At 42.5% G+C, this 20,455-nt stretch overlaps 2 protein-coding genes across 4 annotated transcripts; both read left to right on the top strand.

The window, feature by feature from the left end:
• Nucleotides 1-9,375: 9,375 nt before the first annotated feature.
• Nucleotides 9,376-13,556, top strand: LOC132890120 (protein Wnt-8a-like). 3 transcript variants are annotated; one of them, XM_060926908.1, is made up of 7 exons: nt 9,376-9,396; nt 11,388-11,521; nt 11,637-11,670; nt 11,787-11,925; nt 12,076-12,201; nt 12,305-12,447; nt 12,993-13,556. In XM_060926908.1, exons 1-7 carry the CDS (start codon nt 9,376-9,378, stop codon nt 13,554-13,556), a joined length of 1,161 nt encoding a protein of 386 aa, XP_060782891.1. The 3 variants fall into 3 exon arrangements, with proteins under 3 accessions (XP_060782891.1, XP_060782890.1, XP_060782892.1); XM_060926907.1 differs by lacking the exon at nt 9,376-9,396 and having other exon boundaries at nt 11,277-11,521; XM_060926909.1 differs by lacking the exons at nt 9,376-9,396; nt 11,388-11,521 and adding an exon at nt 11,303-11,319.
• Nucleotides 13,557-14,272: 716 nt separating this feature from the next.
• On the top strand, nt 14,273-18,707 carry LOC132890119 (protein Wnt-8a-like). Its single transcript, XM_060926906.1, has 6 exons — nt 14,273-14,340; nt 14,447-14,480; nt 14,654-14,792; nt 14,893-15,018; nt 17,919-18,061; nt 18,150-18,707. Exons 1-6 carry the CDS (start codon nt 14,273-14,275, stop codon nt 18,705-18,707), a joined length of 1,068 nt encoding a protein of 355 aa, XP_060782889.1.
• Nucleotides 18,708-20,455: the final 1,748 nt, after the last annotated feature.

The raw sequence follows: 20,455 nt of genomic DNA, 5'->3' as shown, positions 1-20,455 counted from the left end.
CTTTGTCGAATAAAATTGAGCCACGCCTAATTGCTCGAGCAGCTCATCAATGCAAGGCATTGGGTATGCGTCAAATTTAAACACCCTGTTGACTTTTCTGTAGTCCACACAGAACTGGACTGACCCATTGGCCTTGGGAACCAGTACCACTGGGCTGCTCCAATCACTGTGGGACTCCTCGATTATGCCCATTTTGAGCATGCCCTTGAGTTCATCCTGAACCACCTTTTTCTGTGTTTGGGTAAGTGGTATGCTATACACCACCATCTCTGGGGGCATTTCAATGTGGTGTTCTATGAGGTGGGTGCAACTGGGAAGGGGCAAGAACATGTCAGAAAATTACTTTTGCAACCTGGCAACCTCTGTGAGTTGGGCCGGTGAGAGGTGGTCTGCACAGGGTCTGCAGTGGTTTGAGTAGTTTTTTTTTTTTTTTTACCTCCGGCCCCAGCTCCACTTTCTCTGGGACTACTGACGCCAATGCCACAGGGACCCCCTCATTCCAATGTTTTAACAGGTTGAGGTGGCATATTTGCAGTGCCCCTCCCCTGTCCAGTCACCTCACATCATAGTCAACATCCCTGATTCACCTTGTGACCTCAAAGGGCCCATATCACTTGGCGACTAATTTGGAGCTCAAAGTGGGCAATAATATGAGCACTTTATTTCCTGGAGTGAACTCTCTAAGGCGTGCACCCCTGTTGTACAGCTGGGCTTGACATTCTTGTGCCTGCCATAAATTCTCCTGGGTTAAGTGTGTGAAGGTGTGGAGTTTTGCATGCAGGTCAAGAATGTACTGAATTTTGTTTTTACTCATTGAAGGTCCCTGCTCCCAATTTTCCCACAGCATGTCTAAAATGCCACATGGCTTTCACCCATAATAGTAATTCAAATGGTGAAAATCCTGTGGAGGCTTGCGGGACCTCTTGTACTGCAAATAACAGGGGCTCCAGCCATTTATCCCAGTTACGTGCATCTTTGCTTACAAACTTCCAAATTAAATGTTTGAATGTCTGATTGAATCATTCCACTAAGCCACCTGTTTGTGGGTGATAGATGGTGGTGTGGATTGATTTAATCCCCAGTAACCCTTACAGTTTGAGCAGTGTGTGTGACATAAACATAGTGCCTTGGTAAGTCAGGATTTCTTTTGGAATCCCAACCCAGGAGATAACACAGAAGAGCACCTCCGCAATACTGCATGCTGAAATATTGCGGAGAGGCACTGCTTCTGGATATCGTGTTGCATAGTCCACCAGAACTAAAATAAAGTGATATCCTTGTACTGACCAATCTAATGGCCCAACAAGATCCATCCCAATTCTTTTGAAGGGTGTCTCAATGAGAGGGACAGGGTGCAAAGGCGCTTTTGGAGTGGCCGCGGGATTTACTTATTGGCATTCGCGGCACGCCTCACACCACTGATGGACATCTCCGTGAATCCCTGGCCAATAGAACTGGGTCATTATTCAGGCTAGTGTTTTATCCTGCCCTAACTGTCCAGCCATTGGATTAAAGTGAGCTTTGTGGAATATGAGTTCCCTATGGCTCTTTGGGATTAACAACTGGGTTAACTGTTCACTGGTTTGAGTGTCCTGCGTCAGTCAATACAGCCTATCCTTAATAACAGCGAAATACGGGAAGGAGGACATCACATTTGGCTGGAGAGTTTGACCATCGATTACTCTCACTTGGTCAAATGCATGATGCAGAGTCTCATCTCGTGACTGCTCTAATGGGAAATCCTCAAAGGAATCCCTGAGAAAGGGAGGAGGGGCGAGCTGCTCCTCACTCCTCGTATCGCCCTGACGCGGTACTGATGTAGATGGTTTTGTGACAGCTTCCCCAGTCAATGCTACACTGGGATCCCCCATGACATACTATCGCAGGACCCACCCCTTACTATGTGTTCCATTAAGCCTCTGAACCCCAGCCAATCAATCCCCAAAATCAGCTGGTGGGTGAGACGAGGATTAACCACAGCCTTTATGCTATAATTTTCTCCCCAAAATAGAATGTGGATGGACACTAATGGATAATCGTGAACATCCCCATGCACACACAAAACCTTCACCTCTTGTGCTCTCCCGAATGCCTTGCCTTGCATCAGGCTTGGTGGATAGAGGTCTGATTCCAACCAGAATCCACCAATGCATGTTACATACTGTATCCTCTTGAACACTCGCCAGTATATGATATGCTCCAGCCTGATTGAGGGCAGTCTCTGGCACATCAGGCATCCGGACCACAGTTCCTACCTCCATCACAAAGCACTGGCCCTGGAGATGCCCAGGCTCCCTGCAGCACCAGAATACCGGCCGAGGCTTCACCTCCACACCAGCAAAAAGAGAGTCACTCATCTGGGGGGGAGAAGACACAGAAATAGAAGGGGCAGATGGGAGGAAGACACCACAGGTGCGACAGGCTGGCCCCTGCCTCCACAGTGGGGTAACAGGGTGGGGACAGAAAGAGGAGAGAGGGTGGGCAGGAAAAGGGGAGAGAGAGAGAGAGAGAGAGAGAGAGAGAGAGAGAGAGAGAGAGAAGATGCAGAATGTCTGCCTGCCACTGGAACCACTGCCAAGTGATCCTCCGCCAGCTCGATGGCCTGTTCCAGTGATGTTGGCCGGTGGTACTGGACCCACTCCACCATTTCTTCCGGAAGCCAGGCAATGAACAGTTCCAGTGTCACCAGGTCAATGATCCCCTCAATGTCACAGCCTTCTGCCCTCAGCCACCGCCGGTAGGCATCCCAGAGTTGTTGGCCAAACACAAAAAGCCGACCAACTTCCTCTAGCATCAGTGTGTGTAAACATTGGTGATGTTGCTCTGGAGAGTGGCCGACACACTGCAGGATGGCTCACTTCAGGTCAGCGTAGATGAGCTGACGGTCAGTGGGGAGCTGTTGCGTGGCAAGCTGCGCTTCCCCAGTCAGCAGCAGTAGTAGACGCGCCGCGCATTGCTCGACTGGCCACCCCCATGCTTCAGCCGCTTGCTCAAACAGGGCGATGAATGCCTCAGGCATATCATGCCATCCCATCTTCATCAGCGTGACATGGGGTGGGTCTGCTGTGATGGCGGTTGAGGTACCTGCCGATGTGAGCAGGTGCTGGAATGCCTGGAGATCTTCCTGCTGGGCCAGCAGCAAGGCTTTGAAGCATTGCTCCTGCTCCTTCCAGAGGGTGGTTAGCGCTTGGTGTTGGCTCTGTTGGGTGGCGGCGAGAGCATGTATTAGATCCTTCAGCGAGGAGGACTCCATGGGGCAGTTCCCTTCAGTATCCCAGCTTTCAGCACTATAGTGAATTCCTGAAGTAGGTGGAATACTGAAGCACAGCAGGTGGGAAATGCTGTTCACACAGACATTTATTTTCAAAGTTTTCTTTGCTTTTCAGCTTTTACACAAACACACACACACGTGCTTGGGTTGGGAGAGATCCCCTCTCTTTGCTCTCTCCATCCTTTTCTACTCTCTGCAGTCACTGCAAAACACACAGACACAATGTTAATAGCCCCCAAGCATAACTATGTCATCACTTGTTTACCACAATGCATTGTGGGGGATAGCCGGGGTCGGTAGTTGAGCGATATGATGGATGTCAGATTAATTTTACATGAGAGCAATATGAGAGGAGTGATGTTGCTGTGCTCTGTCATGGAAGACAATGAAATTGGTGATTTAAAGAGGTGGATAACATGTCAAGGGTTTACAGCAGGAAAATCGGAATCCAGATCAAGCTTGGTGAGAAGGCCGAGTCTAGACTGAGTCTACAGGGGTGTTCACATGGCACATATTTGCATTGATGCTGCACCGATATATTTTGTTGCGATATATCTTACACCGGTGTAAATTTTGTGGAGCGTTCACAGGTCACAAACCTGCTTACTAGAGAGAAGTGTGTTAGCACTGGTACAGTCCCACTTGCGTTCACACGGTAGTTTTTGCGACCGTGCTATATGATAGTAATAATGTGGAAATGAAATATGCGGGGCGGCACGGTGGTGTAGTGGTTAGTGCTGTCGCCTCACAGCAAGAAGGTCCTGGGTTCGAGCCCCGGGGCCGGCAAGGGCCTTTCTGTGTGGAGTTTGCATGTTCTCCCTGTGTCCGCGTGGGTTTCCTCCGGGTGCTCCGGTTTCCCCCACAGTCCAAAGACATGCAGGTTAGGTTAACTGGTGACTCCAAATTGACCGTAGGTGTGAGTGTGAATGGTTGTCTGTGTCTATGTGTCAGCCCTGTGATGACCTGGCGACTTGTCCAGGGTGTACCCCGCCTTTCGCCCGTAGTCAGCTGGGATAGGCTCCAGCTTGCCTGCGACCCTGTAGAAGGATAAAGCGGCTTGAGATAATGAGATGAAATATGCGCATGTGTGAAAATGTACTTCTTTTTCCCAGTTGTCATGGCATCACCAAGTGCCGGGAAAACAACGTGGATGAAGACACCAGTGTTGCCAGATACTGCTGACGTTTTCCAGCCCAAAATATGTTCAAATCTGCCAAAATGCACTTAAAACCGCCCAATCTGGCAACACTGGAAGACACGCAGTTCTGTTGTTGTTGATATTCACCATTTTGGAAGCACAAAATACCAGGATGCAAATTATGCAATGCCCGTATGTAATCAACTCTCCTCACGTGTAGCAAGTCTACCCCTGTAGCATTCAGATGTCCCATTTTATATCGGTGCTACCCCGCAAACTAGCATTTACTCCAGAGTAAATTTCTTAAACCACCTCCCGAACAGGGTTAGATTTGCACTGGTTTAAGCAGCTTTCAGGGGCTACACCGGTATAACTTTGTACCGTGTGAACGCTCTACCGGGGCAGCCCCGGTGCTACACCGGAGTAAAAGTTGCCGTGTGAACACCCCTTATCACACTGTACAACAACAACATCAAATCTCAGAATTTTTTATTTCTCAGGAATTATATTTTACCAGCTAAACTTTAGCGAAAAAACAAATCTATCTGAATATCTAGAATTGGCGTGGAGCAGCGCTCTCGCAGGGGATTCATGGGCGAATAACAGTCTGAGCGATAAATGAGTGATTAGTTAAATAAAGCTTGATATCAGGAAACATTACAAAAAAATAAACTTTTGAGGCCTGCTGATTTGCCATGTCATGTTCAGTATAAATGCATTTTCTTCAATAAATGCCGCTAGTGAGGTACACTGAACGTTATACATACTCATAAAAGAACCCTTCGTGGGTTGAAGGTTTTATCAATCTGACAGGCTAGTTTGGCTGCCGACTGTTTCGGCACGTTGAAAGGCAAAGGCCAAAGAATGCTTCTTTGTTTTACAGGCTTCTGAATATCACTAGTTTCAGATGATGAACGGTGTCGATCGTTATAATCTATAACTGAAGGCCATTCCGCAGACCATGGAAATATTGCTGGGTCACAGTTTAAGTACATCTTTTTCCCATCAGAGAAATGTAAGCTACAAACACTTGTCCATTTCAATTCAGTTTGAAGGTTTTCATTGAGGATTAAACTTACCCATTTCTTTCTTCTCCTTGACTGGCAGCTGATAAAAGCTCAAATTAGGTGTTCTCTTTGTTGTGGAGACACAGTAAGGCTTCTTAGCAATTCACTTTAGGCATGGTTAAAACTGGTTAGACAGAACAATGCAGTGTTTAACAAAGGCGAAAGTAAACAATACAGCGAAGCTGACCCCAGGTATCACCCATAATGCATTGCAGTAAACAAGCGATAACATAGTTATGGGTTAGAGTCATTGGGAACAGGTGTACTGACTCTGCCACTCACTTTCCCTGGTCCCACCCTCCATTCACAAACCGACACTCAGCCACGCACCCACTGCCACAGGTATGTATCCACTTATCTAACTCTGGGGTAGACTGCAAATAAGCTAATTTCCCCAAAAGTTGGCATGTTCCTCTAATCTTTATTGAAATAGGGGTAGCATTAGAGTTCTAGGTGAAAATACCAGTCAAGGCTAATGTTAAGGTTAGATGTACAGCCTGGCCCAAACTGTGGTCCATATTGTCCACAACACATAAAATGCAGAGGGGCCATGGTTTGGTGGTTGAAGCTGAATGGATGGTGTGCATCTATTATAACATTGGCCTTTTAAAACTAAAGCTGTTAACAAAAAAATTGCTGATTCTACAAATAGTGCAATATAATACACTGTACATTAACAGATAACAATTAATTGCATCATATTGATAATGCATTTAATGTTTTTTTTTTCTTTCCCATTGCTTTTATAAAGTTTCTTTGCAAAAATAAATCCAGAGGAAGGCACAAAGTGCACTTCCAAGACTGGGGTGAGTCGTAAGATGGGAGCGGACAGTGAAGAGAAAGATCAAATCAGTCAGCAGCAGAGTATCCTTCCTTCACCAACTGACCGAGTTTGAATGGAAGAACTCAGATTAGTTGAGACACTTGGAAGTTGTACATGCACAGTATATGCTAGGTTTTGGCTCCATTAGAAAAGGAATGCAGTCTCTAACTACTGACAGGTGTGTGTACTTCTTGCCAATTTACTGTATATCAGTAAGCTGTTTCAATAACAGAGAGAGAATAAAAGAAGAAAAAGCTTAGACTGAAATGTCTAACAGTGTACATTTAAAACTCCTAAACATTAAATAAACATACCTTAACAGAAACCTTCACCATATCAACATTTATAGGGTTTTCTTTGCTAAACATGTATTAATTTATTATTATTTGTTGTTAGGCTTGGATTATGTGAAATGTCTGCCTGTGTGAGTTGTTATAGGACTGATAACTTATTAGAATGAGCACATAATTATTAATAAAAACTTGTAATTTATGCTATACAGTTGTAGCATTCAGATCCCTGCTATTACAGAAAATTAATCAGCAACTGATTGGAGAACCACTGCACAGCTGAAATGTTTAATCTTTGAATAAAATTGCCTGCCAAATGATTAAACTTAAATGTAGAAAAAAGCACTCTGTCTTCATTAAATAGACAACATAGCCTATATTTGAATAGTTTGATTACAGTTACAAAACAAATACTGAGTACTGAGAGGGTTACTGGAATTTTGAAAAGGAATAAAGGAGTCTTTGGCTCCAAAAAGTTTGAGAACCACTATTCTGGTCTATATAAAATCTTCTAAAATTATACTCCTCTAATACATCTCACAAATCTACCAATTATTTTATTTTATTTTTTATGTAGCAAATGGATGGGAGATGGGCCCAGACAGCAAAGTGGTGCTGGTGCGACGCTGGGCCTAAGATGTTTGGCGATTCTTTTTGGAATTGCACCAAAGCTGGTGAGCGAATTCAGCCCAGAGTCTTATTGAACATCGGGCCAAGCTTCGCTCAGAAAATTTGACCAGATATCGCTTTGCGATTGATATACGACTGTGACTCAGAGCCACACAAATCGATTCATAAACAAATTTGGGCCAAACTCACGGGCTGTCTGGGGAGGCAAGTCTTAAGAGAATTCATTCACTTCACACTTAAAACAGGGCAATGGATTCCAACATGAACACAGATAAACAAACAGATAAACAAACACTGTAGCACAGGATACTTTTAATATGCATCTCGTTTGCAAAGGCAGAGGTGAAGAGCATTTCTGTTAGCCAGCAAGTCTACTAGAGCGACAGCTACAATTATAGACAGTCCATAATTATTGACTCCTTTTCAGGTCTACCAAAAAAAAAAACAATTTTACAAAGGTGTGTTTCAGTTACAACACTTATTATTGGTTAATTAATCAACCGGAAGACCCCCCTCAACCTTTGATTTTGTCGTCTGATGACACAGCTCGTTACCTGAGATGGAAATTTTTTAGCATGATCAGCAATTTGAGGAAAATCTAGACGTTATCGTTGCAGGTAAGCATGGTGGAAGCATCATGGATAGATTTTTACTTATCAAATTCACTGGTGGGGCGGCACGGTGGTGTAGTGGTTAGCGCTGTCGCCTCACAGCAAGAAGGTCCTGGGTTCGAGCCCCGGGGCCGGCGAGGGCCTTTCTGTGTGGAGTTTGCATGTTCTCCCTGTGTCCGCGTGGGTTTCCTCCGGGTGCTCCGGTTTCCCCCAAAGACATGCAGGTTAGGTTAACTGGTGACTCTAAATTGACCGTAGGTGTGAATGTGAGTGTGAATGGTTGTCTGTGTCTATGTGTCAGCCCTGTGATGACCTGGCGACTTGTCCAGGGTGTACCCCGCCTTTCGCCCGTAGTCAGCTGGGATAGGCTCCAGCTTGCCTGTGACCCTGTAGAAGGATAAAGCGGCTAGAGATGATGAGATGAGATGAAATTCACTGGTATTTCATGATATCCTTGTCAAAACCTACTTTGTTTCTTACTCTTTCATTTGACAGTCGCGATTTTGTATCTAAACGTGCGTTTGAGGAGTAATGCGAGGTGTCGATAATAGTGATCACTTTCACTGGTGTCCACAATCAGCACCTATGTAATTAAGTGACATTTACAACTGTTATGTATCATTTTTTGTGTAACATTGTTGAAGTAGATGAAGCATTAAAATAAGTGCTGTGATTTATAATAATTTTTTTTCTGATTCATAACAGAATGGAATGTTTATAGAGTATTTGGAATCCTACTGCAATAAATAGAATTAGACCAGAATTCCTAGCATATAAAAAAATTACATGATTGAAATATTCAGGGTTTTTTTTAGTTTGTTGTAAATATCTACCACATATTACAATATCAGTAGACATTTTATATTTTGGTTTGAGAAATGACATGCGACCTTTGACCTTGATTTTCATGTGGTTACAATGTCAATTGCCTGTTGACATTTATTGGTAAACTACAAAACTAGGAATTAATACAAACAACAGTGAATGATTAACAAAATGTGATCTACGAAAATACTTAGAAAGCGGGTAGAAAGTGGAACAAAAAGATTTTCTGACACAGGTTCAACATTATCAGTTCATTTGTTTACAAATATTAGAATTACTTCCTCATTTACATAAGCACTGACATCGATATATTTATATAAAAGATATGTTGTACTAAATATAAGTCTATGTAAACATTTTTAAATAAAAACGATGTTTTGTTAACTTAATATCACATACCGATTTTTTTAAAATAAATTATCATCTGGATGTCTATAATTGTGGAACGGTGTCACATGATCTGATACACTAAGTAATCGGGAATCAACTCGGGTTTTTCCAGTGGAAGTTTGAGTAATTATTCATGCACAATTTAAGTATTGAAAGTCTTTTCTACTTTTGCAGTGGCCAAAAGATCGTTAATTGTAGCCGCCGCTCTAGTTAAGTCTCTCACACACACCCCTTGTTAGATTAGACCGCTCATAAGACTGCTTATTTATTTCAATCCACACCTTATGGTTTACTAATGACGTGCGAGGTGTCGCACCTTGGTCGCCTTTGATGCCTGCACTGTGTGTGATGGTTAATGAACACGCAGTGAGCATGGCGTCAGTGCTCAGTTCAGACACATTCGGCCGTCTGGGCTAAAGACTCACGCCAACGTCTCTGCTATTTATTGTATTTTATTACCCGACTTATCAGCCTACAAAAATCAGCACTAGTAAGAGCACGGTCAATGGAGAAGACAAAAGAGACTGTTGCTAATAGCTACACCATACCATAATGCTGAAATCACCAGTAAGGATACACGTGTGCTCTTTGCTGTGGTACGCACATTAAAGTAGTTTCAAACATAGATCAATTTTTTAATTACAAGTTGCATTGTTGTTGAACTACAAAGCAGTACCACAATGCACAATGCCATCAGTTTGACTTAATTAAGTTTTTCGCCGTGTTTTATTAAAATGAAAAACTTTTGCTGCAAGGTAAGCTCAGACACCAGTTAATTTTGTTGAGTGTATAGACGACTAGTTCCCCTTGATTGCTCCTCCATCACACCTCTCTAGAATTTTCTACCCAGAATAAACTTGTTGTCACTTAATCGATAACTCTAAAACGCCTCGGGTGTTGGACTATTGTTTCACTTTGCTGCCCCATAAATCCATTCAAAAACGATGGCTTGTCGGCATAAGTGTTTGCATGTTACAGCTCAATGGGCGTAAGATCATGGTTTAACAGGTCCTTAGGTTTTTTTGACAAGTAGGTGTGGGAGTTTGGGTTTCAGCCTCTGTGAGAGCTTGATGTCGCCGATAACCAATTAGTGCGGATTATCCTCACTTGCGCGTCCCACTATTGTCTGAAACGGGCTGAGCCAAGTGGCTCTAGAGCTCATCCATTGTCTGATTATTAAATCAGTTCTGTTCTTAAAATGATTTTGATTGGCTCATGATTTGTGGTTTCTGCAATTAATCTTTTCATGAGTGCCCATATGAAGTCACATTTCCATATAGAAATAATTGCAAAAGTCATCAAAAGTAGTTAAAAGCAAAATAATTTTGTCGATTTTCCCATGCCAATTAATCTATGCCTACATGCTTTATCCCCTAGGGATAGCGTTTTTTTTTTCACTCGTTGGGTTTCAATTTACAATATTGAAATTTTGAGAGGTTGCAAAACATTTGACTAGTCTTTATTGCTGTGGAAAAACTGTTCTTTGGATACTGACGACAGTAACATATACAACTAATTTCCTACCCATAAACGTAAATATCCAATATATTTTTGATGGTGACAGGGTTGTGAATTATCAACAGAAATAGGCTTGAACATTCGAGTTATGTTGCAGTTTCGCACCAGATTTGTTCCCAGCCTATTCTATTAACACCCATGTGAGAAAGTCGTTGATGTTATTTATATGCCCTTAGCGTGCCGTTTTGAATTTTTTAAACGATGTCGAACATCCATTTGCATGCTATCCTCATTCATGAGCTAACAGAGAAACATTATAGCTTTAAAATTTAATTCCCAAGTTAGTTCCAAGATCTCAATGAAATTTTAAAAACGTATCTGTTGAATGATGAGAAATCTTTAAGGACAATGCGATGCGCCTGCGAAATCAAAGGAAAATCTCAATGAAAAATTCAAGATCTGACAATCAGAAGGCTGTGTATTGTCCAAGTGGACTACACAACACCTCCATTAAACAACAGACATTGTGCTAATTCATATGTACAACACTGTACATACTAACACAGCTTAATTGGATCTTTAAATAATAATAATAATAATAATAATAATAATAATAATAATAATAATAATAACTTAAATGTTCGTCTATGGGAGAAAAGCAGAATATAACGAGTAGAATAAAGAGGCTATAAAGTGTCACTTTGAAGTGCGGCTGCTCTGCTGTTTCCTACGTCTGAACAAATCACCATCGAATCACTAGGTTTCGCAGTGAAATGTCAAAGTTGGAAAAAGGCCGTCATTCGAAGTCGGCGACAGGTATAAATACCGTGGCCATTCGAGCCCGCCGTCAATTGCTCCTATCTCTTTCTGGATTACTCCATCAGTATTTGAGACTTGGGTCACTGAAAGAGGGTATCCCAGAAGACTCGGAAGTCGTACTGGCATCAATGGGCTCTTGCCAGCTCCTCACATCTTTGGTCCTGTTTCTATGCTGTCATTTATCGTCCACAGCAGCATGGTACAGTCATATTGATTTAGGCTGTTCATATTTTATTGATTTATTAGAAGTTATCACTTTACGAACATAACAGAAAATATGTTTAATGTTGCGCTGTTTTATTTTCCATCTCTAGGTCAGTGAATAACTTCCTGATGACAGGACCCAAGGTAATTCATGAACTTTCATATCCATATTTTCAAACTGCTACAATCTGCCAGTGGCTGCATGCATGCAGTAAAGTGCAGTAATTGGGTGATATTTACGTGTTTGTTTGTTTCTATAGGCATATCTTAGGTATGCGAGTAGCGTGCAAGCAGGGGCACAGCGCGGCATTGAGGAATGTAAATATCAGTTTGCACTGGACAGGTGGAACTGTCCGGAAAGTGAATTACAACTGTCAACACATAAAGGATTGCGAAGGGGTATGGACCATAATAAAACATTAAATATTACCCCCCAAAAAAGTATCGGCTTTCAAATCATCATAGTCTCCATATTTGGTCTCAGGCAGCCTATTTGTGCTGTCAAGAACTTTATTTGAATCAACATTTTTATTTTTAATTTTTTTAAAGCAACCAAAGAAACGGCTTTTGTACATGCCATAAGTGCGGCTGGAGTTATGTATACACTGACCAAGAACTGCAGTTTGGGACACTTCGATAACTGTGGCTGTGATGACTCCAAAACTGGGAAAACTGGTAAGCATGATTAGCCCCAAATAGGCAGAAAAGATGTACATAATAACAAAATAACACATGCATTGCAGTCGAAATAGTTCATTCTGCATTTGTGTGTCCGCAGGAGGTCGAGGTTGGATTTGGGGTGGATGCAGTGATAATGTTGAGTTCGGCGAGAACATTTCTAAGCAGTTTGTAGATGCTCTCGAAAATGGCCACGATTCACGTGCTGCTGTGAACCGTCACAACAACGAGGCTGGCAGACTTGTAAGTATAAATAATGTCGCTTTCTTTTTGTGGAAATTGATATTAGTTTAGGGCGGCGTAGTGGTTAGCGCTGTCGCCTCATAGCAAGAAGGTCCGGGTTCGAGCCCAGCGGCCGACAAGGGCCTTTTTGTGTGGAGTTTGCATGTTCTCCCCGTGTCTGCGTGGGTTCCCTCCGGTTTCCCCCACAGTCCAAAGACATGCAGGTTAGGCTAATTGGTGTCTCTAAATTGACCGTGGGTGTGAATGGCTGTCTATGTGTCAGCCCTGTGATAACCTGGCGACTTGTCCAGGGTGCACCCCGCCTCTCACCCACAGTCAGCTAGGATAGGCTCCAGCTTGCCTGTGACCCTGTAGGACAGGATAAGTGGCTACAGATAATGGATGGATGGATGTACAAGTATAGTATATGTAGGTTAGTCCTACTAACATGCAGCTGTTAAACAATGTAAGTGTTTATCCGCTATGCCACTTCGAATGCGTTCGATGACATTTCAGTGATGCTACGCAATTTAGACTACTATATTGATCCCTCTGTCGCCATTCAGGCTATCACAATGACGATGAAGAGGTCATGCAAGTGTCACGGCGTGTCCGGAAGCTGCAGCGTCCAAACGTGCTGGATGCAACTGGCTGACTTCAGGGAAGTTGGTAACTACCTGAAAATCAAGTACGACCAGGCACAGAAGCTTGAGCTGGACCAGCGACGCATGCGCGCTGGGAACAGCGCTGAGAACCGCGGCGCACTCGCGGACACGTTCAGCAGCATCGCGCGCACCGAGCTCGTCTACCTGGAGGACTCCCCAGATTACTGTGTGAAAAATCTGAGCCTCGGACTGCACGGGACTGAAGGCAGGGAGTGTTTGCAGAATGGCAATAATTTGTCGCAGTTTGAAAAGCGAAGCTGCAGAAGACTGTGCCATGAGTGTGGCCTAAAAGTTGAGAAAAAGAGGATAGAGATAGTGAGTAGTTGTAACTGCAAATTTCACTGGTGCTGTACGGTGAAGTGTGAGAAGTGCACACAATTTGTAACAAAAAACATTTGTGCAAAAAGGAATAAGCGCAGTCGATCACGTAACAGTTCACGAAGGAGGCAGCGTCTGCGTAGTTAATCCCGTCTTCCCATCTGTCAACCCCAAAGTGTATATTTGTACATACTGATTATTATTTTAAAGTTAAATCAAGAAAATGAAAGTCCTAACTTGGACTTCTTTTCCTGATTAATTGATTAACTTCCTAAATTGATTCATTTCCAGTACTTATCTTATATATGTGCACTTTTTGTTCTTAATATCAGTTCACTGATTTGCAATTGCTCCTTGTTATGAACACGTAAACTTCTTAAATTCCTGACACATATTGCTTGACACTGTTTACTGGACAAGGGGTTGATTGTTGTCATTTTTCATCATTAAATGTATATTTTCAAAGCATTAAATATTTCGTACATATATTTTTGTGTGGAGTGATTATTATTATTATTATTATTATTATTATTATTATTATTATTATTTATGAATTACAAAAAAAGTGTATTGACCGGAGCACGGTGTAAAACACCAGGGTCCCTGGATCTGCATTACTATGAGTTATCATGCCCTGCTGCCCGCAGAGAGAAATAAACATGCTGATATTGATATCCTTTGAAGTTCATTAGAGGCGTTTCCTCCACTTCGTTGACAGCTGTGGACCAATAGCATGCCAGGAATTCTATAACAAAAGGTGACCCCTTCATCAGCCCCGATGTGGACTGCATAAATTTCTAAAACCAGTTTCAACTGAAAGAAGATCTTCATCATTTACTCTGGTAGCTACGTGATCTCGCAAAATGACTTCATCCTTTATCTGGGTCTCTGTAGCCCTTATTTATCACAAAACCCTCCTAGGGCACACATGGTAAGGGGGGGGGGGGGGGGGGGGGGATATGCAAACGTTTCTAGTTAATCGCAATAATTATCCGAACGCTGCTTCTACTATATTTGACTTTTCTTCTGCTTTTTAGGCTAGTTAACAATTTGCTCATGACTGGACCAAAAGTAAGTAGGAATGTGTCTTGTTCTTTACTATAGGTTAAGTGGTTGTACTCCACTTCGACCATGTAATGATGAGGTGTCTAATCAAGAATTTAAATTTACGTTCCATATAAAGCATATCTAGGATTATTTGTGATTTTTTTATTTTGCAAGTCTTCTTTTTCTTCGATCGGCAGGCTTATTTAAGCTATACGAGCAGTGTTCTTGCTGGAGCTCAAAACGGAATGCAGGAGTGCAAACACCAGTTTGCGTGGGACAGGTGGAACTGTCCGGAGAGTATGTTTCACCTCTCAACTCACAGACGGCTCCGAAGTGGTAAGATGTAAAAATAGGAAACGGCTGTACACTTACATCGATGGTCTTTACCGTAAGGCCAGCTGTCACTTTAATTAGACTTCCTGTGTATTCTTTATAGCGACGAGAGAGATCTCGTTTGTCCACGCGATAAGCGCAGCTGGTGTCATGTACACTTTAACCAGAAACTGTAGCCTTGGGGATCTCGACAACTGTGGATGCGACAACTCAAGGAATGGTAAAACTGGTAAGAATAATGAAAAACATGTCATTGTTTATTTGAATAGTTATAGGCCTAGTTTATTTCCTATTTACAAAATTTAAATTATTGCAGCTGGGCGGCACGGTGGTGTAGTGATTAGCGCTGTCACCTTATAGCAAGAAGGTTCCGGGTTCGAGCCCCGTGGCCGGCGAGGGCCTTTCTGTGCGGAGTTTGCATGTTATCCGCGTGGGTTTCCTCTGGGTGCTCCGGTTTCCCCCACAGTCCAAAGACATGCAGGTTAGGTTAATTGATGACTCTAAATTGACCGTGAATGGTTGTCTGTATCTATGTGTCAGCCCTGTGATGACCTGGCGACTTGTCCAGGGTGTACCCCGCCTTTCGCCTGTAGTCAGCTGGGATAGGCTCCAGCTTGCCTGAGACCCTGTAGAACAGGACAAAGCGGCTTGAGATAATTATTGCAGCTTTTGGACATGAAAAAGTAGTAGAGCGGCGGCTACAGTTAAAGATCTTTTGGCCATTGCAAAAGTAGAAAAGACTTTCAAAACGTGAATTATGCATGAATAATCACTCAAACTTCCACTGGGAAAAAAATGAGTTGATTCCCGATTACTTAGCATATCAGATCACGTGACACCGTTCCACAATTATCGACACCTTTGTTCACAGTTATCAACACCGTTCCACAGTTATCAACATCCAGATGATCACATCTCATCTCATTATCTTGAGCCGCTTTATCCTGTTCTACAGGGTCGCAGGCAAGCTGGAGCCTATCCCAGCTGACTACGGGTGAAAGGCGGGGTACACCCTGGACAAGTCGCCAGGTCATCACAGGGCTGACACATAGACACAGACAACCATTCACACTCACATTCACACCTACGGTCAATTTAGAGTCACCAGTTAACCTAACCTGCATGTCTTCGGACTGTGGGGGAAACCGGAGCACCCGGAGGAAATCCACATGGACACGGGGAGAACATGCAAACTCCGCACAGAAAGGCCCTCGCCGGCCACAGGGCTCGAACCCGGACCTTCTTGCTGTGAGGCGACAGCGCTAACCACTACACCACCGTGCTGCCCCCACAATTTTATTATTATTATTATTGTCCACATTTATGTTTTGGGCCATATCTCATGAACCATTCTTTGGTTATCCAGTTTTAAAAAGCCTCAAAAACCGTTTTGCTTGTTCATAGATTCATAGAGTTCTTAGATTTTTTTGTGCTAATTTGTATAACTACTCAGCAGATTGTGAAACTGAATAATTATTAAAAAAAACATGTTGAGATTTATAAACAATATGATTGTCACACATCAGTCAAATGGCTGTAACTAATGACAGCGCTAACCACTACACCACCATGCCGCCGCAGTATCCAGATGATCATTTATTTAAAAAAATATAATAATCGGTATGTGATATTATATTTACTACAAAATATATTTTATATAAATATATCGATGTCAGTGTTACGTGAATGAGGAAGTAATTCTAATGTTTGTAAACAAATGAACTGATAATGTTGAACCTGTGTCAGAAAATCTTTTTTGTTCCACTTTTTACCCACTTTGTAAGTATTTTCGTAGATCATATTTTGTTAATCATTCGTAGTTTGTATTAATTTCTAGTTTTGTAGTTTACCAATAAATGTCAACAGGCAGTTGACACTGTAACCACATGAAAAGTCAGGTCAAAGGTTGCATGTCATTCCTCATACCAAAATATAAAATGTCTACTGATATTGTAATGTGTGGTAGATATTTACAATATTTACAACAAAATTTTTTCCCTGAATGGAATAGAAAAATCTGAATATTTCAAGCATGTAATTTTTTATATGCCAGGAATTTAATTCTGGTCTAATTCTATTTATTGCAATAGGATTCCAAATAGGCAGCACAGTGGTGTAGTGGTTAGCAAGGTCACCTCACAGCAAGAAGGTCCTGGGTTCGAGCCCAGTGGCCAGCGAGGACCTTTCTGTGTGGAGTTTGCATGTTTTCCCTGTGTCTGTGTGGTGCTCTGGTTTCCCCCACAGTCCAAAGACATGCAGGTTAGGTTAATTGGTGGCTCTAAATTGACTGTAGGTGTGAATGTGAGTGTGAATGGTTGTCTGTCTCTGTGTCAGCCCTGCGATGACCTGGCGACTTGTCCAGGGTGTACCCCGCCTCTCACCCAAAGTCACCTGGGATAGGCTCCAGCTTGTCTGCAACCCTCTAGAACAGGATAAGCAGCTACAGATAATGGATGGATGGATTCCAAATACTCTATAAGCATTCCATTCTGTTATGAATCAGGAAAAAAATATTATAAATCACAGCACTTTTATTTTTTTAAGTACTTTATCTACTTCAACAATGTTACACAAAAATCGATACAGAACAGTTGTAAATGTCATATAATTCCACAAGGTTTCAATAATGGTGGAAACCGGTGAAAGTGATCACTATCACTGACACCTCACGTGACTTCTCAAACGCACGTTTAGATACAAAATCGCAACTGTCAAATGAAAGCATAAGAAACATAGTAGGTTTCGACAAGGAGATCATGAAATATCAGTGAATTTGATAAGTAAAAACATGTCCATGATCTTTCCACCATGCTTACCTGTGATGATAATGTCCAGGTTTTCCTCAAATTGCTGATCATGCTAAAAAAAATTCCATCTCAGGTAACGAGCTGTGTCATCATATGACAAGATCAAAGGCCAAGGGGGGTCTTCTTGTTGATTAATTAACCAATAATAACTGTTGTAACTGAAACTCACCTTTGTAAATTTGTTTTTTATTGGTAAATCTGAAAAGGTGTTCATAATTATGGACTGTCGATAATTGTAGCCACTGCTCTAGTTTTGATCAAATTATCTAGCAATTGTCACTGGTTATGAAACTATTAGTGGCTAATCAATTCTCATGTGAAGGGGGTCGTGGCTGGCTTTGGGGAGGTTGTAGTGATAATGTGGACTTTGGTGAGAGGATCTCCAAGCAATATGTGGACGCATTTGAGACTGGACAGGATGCTCGTGCTGCTGTCAATCTTCATAACAACGCGGCAGGCCGTCTGGTACGTTCTGGCCAATTTTGTATCTTTTATGACCACAAGGATTAAAATTGTTAGAATCCACTGACGTCTCATAAAATATGTGTTGCAGGCAGTAAAAGCGACGATGAAAAGGATTTGCCGATGCCACGGCATGTCGGAGAGCTGCGCGATGCAGACGTGCTGGATGCAGCTGGCCGAGTTCCGTGATGTGGGCAATTATCTGAAAGTAAAACATGATCAAGCGCACAAACTTGAGTTGGACAAACGGCGCATGCGTGCGGGAAACAGCGCCGACAACCGAGGCGGTGCGATCACGGACGCGTTCAATAGTATCTCACGCGCCGAGCTGATCTATTTGGAGGATTCCCCTGATTACTGCACAAAAAATTTGAGCCTTGGACTTCACGGCACGGAAGGCAGGGAGTGTTTGCAGAGTGGAAAGAATCTGTCACAGTGGGAAAAGCACAGTTGCAGAAGGCTGTGCCACGAGTGCGGCCTGCGCGTCGAGGAGATCCGCACTGAGACAGTGAGCAGCTGCAACTGCAAGTTCCACTGGTGCTGCACGGTGAAGTGCGAGAACTGTACTCAGGTTGTAGTAAAGTATGTTTGTGCACGGAGACAAAGTGGTCAGGGGCATAATAGACGCAGACTTCGAGGACCAAAATGACTGCGGCAGTGTTTGGGGACACAATTACAGGATTACATCAGACTTCCCTGCACTTTTCTGTAATATTTGTAGGTTATAGATACTTCTACCTTTTGTACATACCATAAACCATATATTTAAATATTCTAATAAATTAACCAAATAAATGACATATTTTCTGCTTTACTTTTTAAGATGGATGGCTATATGTCAGGCACGGTGGTGTAGTGGTTAGCAATGTCACCTCACAGCAAGAAGGTCCTGGGTTCAAGCCCAGTGGCTGAAAGGGGCCTTTCTGTGTGGAGTTTGCATGTTCTCCCTGTGTCTGCGTGGGTTTCCTCCGGGTGCTCCGGTTTCCCCCAAAGACATGCAGGTTAGGTTAATTGGTGGCTCTAAATTGACCATAGTGTGAATGTGAATTGGTGTTTGTCTCTTTGTGTCAACCCTGCGATAATTTGGCTTGTCCAGGGTGTATCCCGCCTCTCACCCATAATCAGCTGGGATAGGCTCTAGAGCTTGCCCACGACCCTGCACAGGATAAGTGGTTACAGATAATGGATGGATGGATGGATGACTATCTGTCAGTTTCATTATAAGTAAAGTGTCCCAAAAATTGAACTTCATTTATAACGAAGTGCATTGCATGAAAATGCATTCCTATGCGGAGCGGCATAACCATAAGAGCAGCTTTCCAAATTTACAAAGTTAAAGAAGGAATGTATGGAACAAAAGCCAACATGAGGGCTCAGTTAGTAATACACTACAGATCATTTTAGTAGACATACTTTGATATGATTAATGTGTCACACTTTGCACTTTGCCCTGGGTATTGCCCTTACGTTGATTTAGCGTTAGGTTACTTTGATATGCAGACAGCACTAATGCTAATACGCATTCCATTGTGGAATAGGGACAGAGAAACACCCTAAAGCGTGTTGGTGTATAAAATCCCACTTAAACAAGGCAATGGATTAGTTTGTGCTCAGTTCATGGCCTTGTTCTGACCACATGCAATAGTGGTATAACTGACATGCTGTTTATGATAGTAGCCTATATTTGGTAAACAAAAGACTCTTTGCCTTAGAGTGAGTTGTGATTTGCAAAAAGGGACAACCTGACGTGATTCACAGCCACCTTTATCTATGGGTTTTACCCCTTAGCTATTTCCCCTAATACAAAGCTAATCTCTTCTGCTCAGTGGGACATGCCATAAATCTGCTGACCTGCTTGAGCAGATGAATGATCCTGTACTACAGTCAGTGGGGGTCTGAATCCTGAGGAGACTGAGACAGGGATATGGGATTTGATAGGATGTTTTGTGTTTCCTTGTAACACTAATCTAACACTCAGGAACTACTTCATTTGGTAGATTTGTAGCCACTAAAATATCAATGATTGTTACTAGTCATGCTGGCACTCATTTGCACATTCATGGTCAAATTTTTAATATTAACCATCCAGGAGTCAAGAGACATGCACTTTGTCCTTTGTCCATATATATAAACCTTTAGTGAGGCCTCTATAACTGTTTTTCATCTGTGACTATTTAATAGGTAATCATACATATCTATGTTGTTGCTCTTATTCTAACTGTTTGACATCATAATTTATCCTAGTAGGGGGGCTGATATCAGAGACAAAATAACATTCATTCAAAGTTAATAACATCTATTCACAGCCTTCTTTCTTCTCACACAAATTCACTAGCTTGTCAAATAGTTCTTCCTCTCAGTTTGCCTATTTGCCTTTAGGGATACCATGTTTTTTCC

This window comes from Neoarius graeffei, chromosome 8 (assembly GCF_027579695.1).
Source record: "Neoarius graeffei isolate fNeoGra1 chromosome 8, fNeoGra1.pri, whole genome shotgun sequence".
NCBI lineage: Eukaryota > Metazoa > Chordata > Actinopteri > Siluriformes > Ariidae > Neoarius > Neoarius graeffei.
The sequence above is the reverse complement of the archived record's forward strand: the minus strand, read 5'-3'. Positions and strand labels throughout refer to the sequence as shown.